This window comes from Guillardia theta (genome assembly GCF_000315625.1).
Source record: "Guillardia theta CCMP2712 unplaced genomic scaffold GUITHscaffold_93, whole genome shotgun sequence".
Lineage (NCBI taxonomy): Eukaryota > Cryptophyceae > Pyrenomonadales > Geminigeraceae > Guillardia > Guillardia theta.
In genome coordinates this window covers 27,623-35,702 of record NW_005434581.1, presented here as the reverse complement: position 1 = coordinate 35,702, position 8,080 = coordinate 27,623, and the positions used below count along the sequence as shown (strand labels likewise).

Sequence of the window (8,080 nt, the reverse complement as noted above, 5' to 3'; positions counted from 1 at the left end):
CACAGCCCAATCGGCGGACGTTTTGTAGCCTCCTCCTCCATCCATCCATCCACCACCACCTCCACCACCACAGTGCGGATGAGGACTACACTTCCTTAGGACACCTTTGGAGTAGCTGGGAACCTCCGCTGGCCCGCCCGCTAGCGGCCCCATGCTGTGAAAAGAACCGATACCTGATGCACTTGCCTGTCCTCCCTTCCCTGCGGCCTCAGTCGTCGACTGAGATTGTGACGCTGTGCTGTTCCTCAGAGCAGCTTCGGAGAGGGTCAACGTGAAGGAGGAGCTCGGGGACTATGAGGACCTGGACGAGAGTCTCTTGCATGTTGACGACCAAGATATCGAAAGTCTCTGTGGTGGAGGAGACCAGCAAGTGAGCAGGTGAGAGGAGAGTGAGGCGGCTGACTTGAGAGTTGTTTGATGGAGTAGCAGCGAACTAGAACGACGCGCACAAGCCTCTCGGGCAGCGGGGAAAGAGAAGAAGAGCGCGCTCTTTGACGAGGTAAGAGACTTCCTTCACTCTTGAGGCTTGTCTGATGTAGCGGTAGGAGGATGAGGAGGACTGGAAACAATCATTGGACGGTCTGAAGCTAAGGAAGGGGAGTGGATGATTGGTTGCGATTGAAATGAATAAATTTGTTTCATCCTATGTTGTCACATATTGCCACAGATCTCTATGTTATTCTTTTGGTATCTCATTCTTCCCTACACCGTCGCAAACGTGTTAATTTGTCCGCACGCATGTCACGCTACCTATCTGTCTCACCCCACTCGTCCAAGGAGATGTACGCACATGCTGCATGCCCGTCCTGATCGTGCAGCTCGTGCACAAGTCTACACCAGTTGCTAGAGAAGGTTCCCACCGCCACCGCCGCCTGGATGGACAGAAAGAGTTCGGCAAGGTGCTGCCCCTCTATCCCCGCGTTCTTGTGCTGCCTGAAATCCACCAGCCTGAAACCGTCGGGGGTTCGAGCCATGGGAAGGTGATAGAGCCGATATCGGCTCCCGTACTTTGACTTGGCATGTGCAATGACGGAGGCGCTGTCCGAGCCCACGTACACATCCTTGATATCGAGATTCGCCAGCCTGTCGAAGTACTCCTCCACGCTCCTCCTCTTGGCCTCGTAGTGCTTGTCCCCGTGCCGCACGAAGATGGAGGCGATGTTAGGAGGGACTCCCTGCGGGAAGATGCTTGCAAGCGCCGGGTTGATGTACTCCTCCAAGCACCTCTCGTTTGGTCGCATCAGGTACCTCACAATCTGCGACATCCACCACCGGTGCGTCTTCCCCCGAAAGCGCCCGTGAAACTGAGGAGGGTCCAACACGAAGTTGTGCCACAGGAGGAGCTTGTGGCTGTTGCCGTGTCCTCTCACCAGCGTCCTGTTTGACGCTCCGTCTGCCTTGCCATTGATCTCCTCCGCCGTCTCGCGGTAGTTTGCGGGGGCGGAGCAGGTGCTCACGGGCAAGAAGTAGCAATCAGCTGTCGCTTCTGTGCAGAACTTTGTGTTTCTGGTAGCATACTCCCACTTGAGATCGGGTGCGTGGACAAAGACTCTTCCCAGCTGCAGCGCCATGGCGAAGTTGTGGGCCCTGATATGCATGGAAGAGCCCAGCCCCATGCCGAACTCTTGGTCGTACACGTAGAGCTGCTTGGAAGAGCAGTCACGAGGATGCTGCCACGACCACAACATCTTCTGAAACTCGTCCGAGTCCTGCTTCGACCACAGGGCCTCGGAAGCTTCGCTGCTGTACTTGCACATGGTATGATTAACAGGCAGAAGGACAGGGGAAGGGATCTCAGAGTCGCGTGCAACAAGCTTGTTCGTCGAAGCACTTCTTTCCCTCTTCTCCACCAAGACATTCTTGTCTTCCTCAGTGCCACTCGTCTTGGGGCGCGCCTGCACATCAGAAGAGTTTGTGAGCGACGTCGTGCCCGCAGGTTCCACGCCTCCAGCTGGCTGGGAGGTCACGAGAGCACCAGCGTCAGGAGCATACAACTCGACGGGGTTCAGCTTCACGGAGGGAGCCAAGAGAGTCCAGAGCAAGACGAGGAGCATGCAGAGCGGCATCGTCAGCGGCAGCAGCCGTCGTCCTCGCTGCCGCACTCCTGCCCTACGAAGGCCCAGCATGGCCCCGTCCGAAAACGCTTCAATCCTGTTGCTGGTCAGGTAAATCCGACGAGCGCCGGGCCGGGCCGCCCGCCGGGCCCGGACCGTCACTGCCACCACCCGGCCAGTACTAGTGCCAAATGCTCAGCACGTCCCGCCAAAGGCCTTTCTTCCCATCATCGCCAGCACTGATGGCCTCTTGCAGGACGATGCGTTGCGCTTTCTGTGGTGGCTGGCGGATCGCTCGGCGCGGCGAACAAGGAACTTGGAAACGGCAGCGCTGGATGGTCTCAGGCTCGGGCCTCGCAAGACGTCTCAGGTGAACCGACCGTGCTTGGCAAACGCATCCGGTCCAGGATCTTTCGTCAGCGGCTCAAGGCCTCCCTGTCCCGGTCCTACGCTGCCATCATCGCGGGTGCATTCCGGCATGCGTCCGAGTCACTGGTGTCATTGCTGGACTGGGAATGTGAGACGCATGCCGGAATGCACCGCTGTACGGTGTACGGTAGTACAGCGACATCGGTGTACGGTGTACGGTAGTACAGCGACATCGGTGTACGGTGTACGGTAGTACAGCGACATCGGTGCCCGGCCGGGCCGCGGGCGCATGGCGCGGGGGGACTCCGGGATTGTCCCGCGCGCATGCACTGTTAATGAGTCAATCCCGAAGGTATCAGTTAAGTTTGGGGGACAGCAGTCGGCAGGATTGGGTTGGTTCTCGCTGTCTTTTCTCTTCTCGCCTTTTGGCCAGTGCGACAGTGTCAGGGTCAAGCCTCCTCGACTCTCCTGATTGTCCTCGTACTGATTTTTACTTAGTAAGTTTGGTTACTAGCGGCGGGCGCACTTATCCCAGGTTCAGGCAGCCGCTGAGCTCTCCTCCGGGCTCATGGCACAGTGGAGCTCTATCCCTCCGAGTCAGCGAGTCTGTCAGTCTTGTAGCCCGTTCCCCTTTGGCGCTCCTCCTTCGGAAGACTCTGAACCCTCAGCGGCGCTTGCACTACTCTCTGATGGAGGCAACGAAACTCCACCCTTCCAACCATTGCCCCATCCACCTCGTGCGAGGGGTCGATCGCTTCCTCCATGTGCTGCCCCCGACTAGTCTCCTACCGCTACAGCTTTAGACCCATCGGCGGGAAGCAGCGTCTCTCACCTGGCCAATTGTCGTCATCCAGCAGCTCTATGGACCACCGCGCATGAGCAGCGTACTGTGGTTCTCCGCAACATCTGTGTGGATGCTGATATCGTCACGAAGCTTCATCAGCAGGGACTGCGACACACCTGGACCCACGTCCCTCAGCGGCATGGTCCCAACGACCGACACATGGGCGACCTCTGGCTCCCTGGCCTCTCCACCCACACCTGCAATGGGCTGGTGCTGGACTTGACGATGACTCATCCTTACAACAGCAGCGGCAGCCCCGTCGGCCTTTCTGCGCTCTTGCTGGTCCAGCCCAACAGAAGATTTCGGATCATCGCTGAGCAAGTTATGGCACCCATCACCCGCCGAAAGCCTCTCTTCCCTTCACTGCAGGTACGGATGGTCTTCTTCATGCTGACGCTTTGCGGTTTCTCTGGTTTCTCTGGCGGATCACCATGGATCTGCTGACAGCGAGTGGGATGGATGCGCTCAGGAGGCGGTGTACGGGGACCCTGGCTTTCATCGTTTGCGTGCTCACCGGTTTCGGCATATCGGTCTTGCATGGATCCTGCCGTCCTCCTTGCAGCAACCTTGCGCTACTGCTCTTTGTCCTGGTCCTTGTTCCCCTGCTTGTCGTGCATGCCGCCGTAAATGTTTGTAGCAGAGGTTTCCCCCCTTTTCCTAGAGTTCTGTTGAGGCGGGTTTGTCGGGGTTGTCCTTTCCTGTTGTCTGTAACCGTCCAACGGTTCGAACTGCTCGTGTCTCGCTTCGGAGTTCCGGCCGGTGCGGTCTTAAGCGTAACGTGATAAGGTGACGTGACCATGAAGAAGTCAACCCACCTTTTGACCCTTTCAAACACAACGATTGGTGCAGCTCCCCGCGACCCTCGCAACGCCGACTCCTAAAACTAGCTTTTCTTGTGCCTCCCTGCCCTTCCTCCTCCTCCTCCTCCTCCTCCTCCTCCTCCTCCTCCTCTTCTCCTGAAACTTCTGCTTATCCCAAATTATTCTTGTCATCTCTTTCAATCTCACACTCTTATTTTCTCTCAACCCTAGCTTTTGTTCAAACTTCTACTCCTTCAGTCAAGTCTCATCCCATCATCTCGTGAGTTAATGCCAGCATCTCCTCTCCTCTCTGAGGCAATGGAAAAGTCCGTCCATCTCGTTGTTCCCCGACAGCGCAGGGTGAGAGGTAGCCCTCAGCCGGGCGCTGCTCGGCATGCGATAGGTTTGGACCGAGATAAGATACTAGAGCTCTTTCATCTGCGGCAAGTCGACGCGGCAAGGCAGCTGGTAGGGGAGGAGGAAGGAGCCTAACTGTACCTGCACTCACTCGCTTGTCCAGGGAATATCGCTCACGGCCCTCAAGAACGCCTGCCGTGCGCTAGGAATTGCCAAGTGGCCCTACCATCGAAGCAGGCGAAGTCAACCCCACCTCCAGGAAACAGCTTACCAGTACCATGCAGCCACGAATGTTTGGCAGATGCATGCGCGGAAGGAGGACGAGGAGGAGGATGGGGATGGGGACGAGGATGGCGAGGAGGAGGAGGCTCTTGAAAGGTGGAAGCATGACCATACGTGGCTGTGCGAGAAACTTGAAGATGGAGGTGATGATGTCCCTGTCTTCCTCTCAGCCTTCCAGACGCCAACAAGTCCGCCAGCCCCATCAGCAGGGGCGACAGCAGCGTCGGAGATATCGAGCTGGATAGCATGGTATGTGCAACAGCCGGCGGATCATTTCCAGGACAAGTTTCCAGCAGGCTCGAAGTATGACTGGGGTTGGGAGGGCACTGACAGTTCTGCCGCTGGGGCAGTAACACGGTGAAGGTCTTCTACAAGCCCGTTTCTGCGACGCATTTTACCTATGTTCAGAAATAGCATAGCAGACATCTATAAAGCTAGTTGCTGTGAGCCACAGGAAAACACTAAAAGAAAGATTTGTTCGATTTCAATCGTGGAACAGGAGCAGGATTGTATTCAAAACTTATGTACATTTAGGATACGAGAATCAAAAACATCATCTCCTCTCCGCCTCGCCCTCCTCCTCCCCCATCGGCTGCTTCATGTACCACCTCAGCCACTCCTCGTCCAACCCCCTCTCTCCCTCCCTCTCCCTGTACGTCGGCCACTCCTCCCCTCTCCCGTCTTCCCCCCCTCGCCTGGCCGCCTCTCCGCCTCCTCCCCGCTGATCTCCTGAGTCCCTCCCTGCTCCGCCTCTCCCTCCCTCTCTGGCGCACTCCCCCCCCGCCTGAGCCCCGAGCTCAAGGCCCTCACACCCTCCTGCGCCCCCCCGCGACGAGCACGCCATGGCCGAGCTGCCTGACGGAGTGAAGCTGCGAGGACTGAGGTCTTGTGCTGCCCCGGACTCCCCCGCGACGGCCCGTCTGTGCCTCGCCTCCGACGCCTCGCTTGATGCGGAGGCCGAGGCCGGGCTGACGGGGCTGCCATGGTGGCTCGACGACCCGTCGGACGCGTCGCCCGGAGACTCCACGGGTACCGCCGGGTCTGTACTGGTCCTGCGATCGGTGTCTGCGAGCTGGCGGGTGCGATGGTAGGGCCACTTGCGTATGCCTAGAGACCTGCAGGCGTTCTTGAGGGCGGTCAGCGATATGCCCTGCGCACGCCCCGTCAGACTCCTCGCTGTCACTGGCGGATGCGGGGAAGGGAAGAGAGACGGGGGGATGGTAAGGGGGCAGGTACCAGGACGTCGGCGGCGTCGGACTGACGGAGGTGGAGGACGCTCTGGATGGTGGGGAGGTCGAGGCAGACAGCGCGGGCGTCGGGAGGCTGGTTGAGGGAGGGGCGGTGGCGGGTGCGGACGAGGTGGAAGGACTGCATGGGAGCCGGAGAGTGTTGAATGAAGACGGGAGGAATAGGAGGAGGATAGGAGGAGGATAGGAGGAGGAGGGAGAATCAAGGGAATGGAGCTGAAAGGGAGGAGAGTGTTTCCGGCATGGGATCACGAGTTCATTGCAGCAATCGTGTCAAAGGAGTGAGGGAAGGGAACATAGGGGGAATCTTAACAGGAGGAGTGTGGAACCATGATCTGGAGATCGGGGGAAAGACAATTCGTTCCCACAAGAGGTTTTATATCTTGAAAAGAAGTTATTTCGCCAAGACAAAACAGGCACCCTCCGATTCTGTCATGGCCTGATCACGTTTTGACCTGCCGCATTGTTCTTTAACATGTTTTCATTTTCCGCTCTATCGAGTCAATAGTTCTGAGAATTCCAGAAGCTTCTGTGTCTTGTCTAAGGAACTCGCGTGCTCTCGTGAGGTCTGCTCTTGCTTCTCCACTTCCTGCTGCATCGCCTGCTCCATCGCCTGATCTATCGCCTGCCGTACTATCGTCTGCTGCATCGCCTGCCCCATCGCCTGCTCCATCGCCTGCCGTACTATCGCCTGCTGCATCGCCTGCTGCATCGCCTGCCGTACTATCGCCTGCTGCATCGCCTGCTGTACTATCGCCTGCTGCATCGCCTGCTGTACTATCGCCTGCTGCATCGCCTGCTGCATCGCCTGCTCCATCGCCTGCTCCATCGCCTGCTCCATCGCCTGCTCCATCGCCTGCTCCATCCCCTGCCGTACTATCCCCTGCTCCATCGCCTGCTCCATCCCCTGCTCCATCCCCTGATCCATCGCCTGCTCCATCGCCTGCCGTACTATCGCCTGCTCCATCGCCTGCTCCATCGCCTGCTCCATCGCCTGCTCCATCGCCTGGTCCATCCGCTGCTCCATCGCCTGCCGTACTATCGCCTGCTGCGTCGCCTGCTGTACCATCGCCTGCTGCGTCGCCTGCTGTACCATCGCCTGCTCCATCGCCTGCTCCATCGCCTGCACCATCGCCTGCCTTACTATCGCCTGCTCCATCGCCTGCTGTACTATCGCCTGCTCTATCGCCTGGTCCATCCGCTGCTCCACCCGCTGCTCCATTGCCTGCCGTACTATCGCCTGCACCATCTCCTGCTTCATCGCCTGCTCCATCGCCTGCTCCATCGCCTGCTCCATCGCCTGCTCCATTGCCTGCCGTACTATCGCCTGCTGCATCTCCTGCTGTACTATCGCCTGCTCCATCGCCTGCTCCACCCGCTGCTCCATTGCCTGCCGTACTATCGCCTGCCGTACTATCGCCTGCTGCATCGCCTGCTGTACTATCGCCTGCTCCATCGCCTGCTGCATCGCCAGCCGTATTATCGCCTGCTCCATTGCCTGCCGTACTATCGCCTGCTCCATCGCCTGCTGTACTATCGCCTGCTGCATCGCCTGCCGTACTATCGCCTGCTGCATCGCCTGCTGTACTATCGCCTGGTCCATCCGCTGCTCCATCGCCTGCCGTACTATCGCCTGCTGCGTCGCCTGCCGTACTATCGCCTGGTCCATCCGCTGCTCCACCGCCTGCCCTACTATCGCCTGCTGCGTCGCCTGCTGCATCGCCTGCTTCCACGCGGTACCCTTTGCTCACATCTCAGGGTTCTCTTTCTGTCTGCTGGTTTCCTGCTCTTCTTCGTTGTCTTTTGTCTCAGGTACCACCTGCTACAACGAATATCTATAAGTCCTACCTCACTGCCTGCTCTTCGGTTGGTTTTGTGATAACCTGCTTCTGCATTCCACTCCTGCTCCTGCTCCTGCTTCTTGTGCTGCTCTTCTGCTCATAGCGAGCTGTTCTTGCGGATTCTACTGCTCGTCGTGTTGGATCTTCGGGTTTGTCTTCTCTTTGTCCTCTCCCGTGTCTTCGATTTCTTGCATCATGGACATCCTTGAGTGACTTCTGAGGGCTGAGGGCTCCATTAGTCTGCGACATGAGTTAATGATCGCATTCGTTTGTTCATTACGACCTG

At 58.1% G+C, this 8,080-nt stretch overlaps 4 protein-coding genes across 4 annotated transcripts; 1 reads left to right on the top strand and 3 right to left on the bottom strand.

The window, feature by feature from the left end:
• Positions 1-658: 658 nt before the first annotated feature.
• GUITHDRAFT_154914 (hypothetical protein) lies at positions 659-1,243 on the bottom strand (the record flags this gene model as incomplete). Its single annotated transcript, XM_005824496.1, has 1 exon — positions 659-1,243. A coding segment is annotated over one exon (497 nt), but the record flags the coding sequence as incomplete, so codon positions are not given.
• Positions 1,244-3,282: 2,039 nt separating this feature from the next.
• On the bottom strand, positions 3,283-3,766 carry GUITHDRAFT_116211 (hypothetical protein; the record flags this gene model as incomplete). Its single annotated transcript, XM_005824495.1, has 2 exons — positions 3,283-3,580; positions 3,663-3,766. The coding sequence occupies 2 exons, from the start codon at positions 3,764-3,766 to the stop codon at positions 3,283-3,285; spliced, it is 402 nt and encodes a 133-aa protein (XP_005824552.1).
• Positions 3,767-5,548: 1,782 nt separating this feature from the next.
• Positions 5,549-6,140, top strand: GUITHDRAFT_144856 (hypothetical protein; the record flags this gene model as incomplete). The annotated part of the gene is made up of 3 exons (XM_005824494.1): positions 5,549-5,785; positions 5,828-5,926; positions 5,979-6,140. The coding sequence occupies 3 exons, from the start codon at positions 5,549-5,551 to the stop codon at positions 6,138-6,140; spliced, it is 498 nt and encodes a 165-aa protein (XP_005824551.1).
• Positions 6,141-6,446: 306 nt separating this feature from the next.
• Positions 6,447-7,673, bottom strand: GUITHDRAFT_116210 (hypothetical protein; the record flags this gene model as incomplete). Its single annotated transcript, XM_005824493.1, has 1 exon — positions 6,447-7,673. One exon carries the CDS (start codon positions 7,671-7,673, stop codon positions 6,447-6,449), a length of 1,227 nt encoding a protein of 408 aa, XP_005824550.1.
• Between the last annotated feature and the right edge of the window lie 407 nt (positions 7,674-8,080).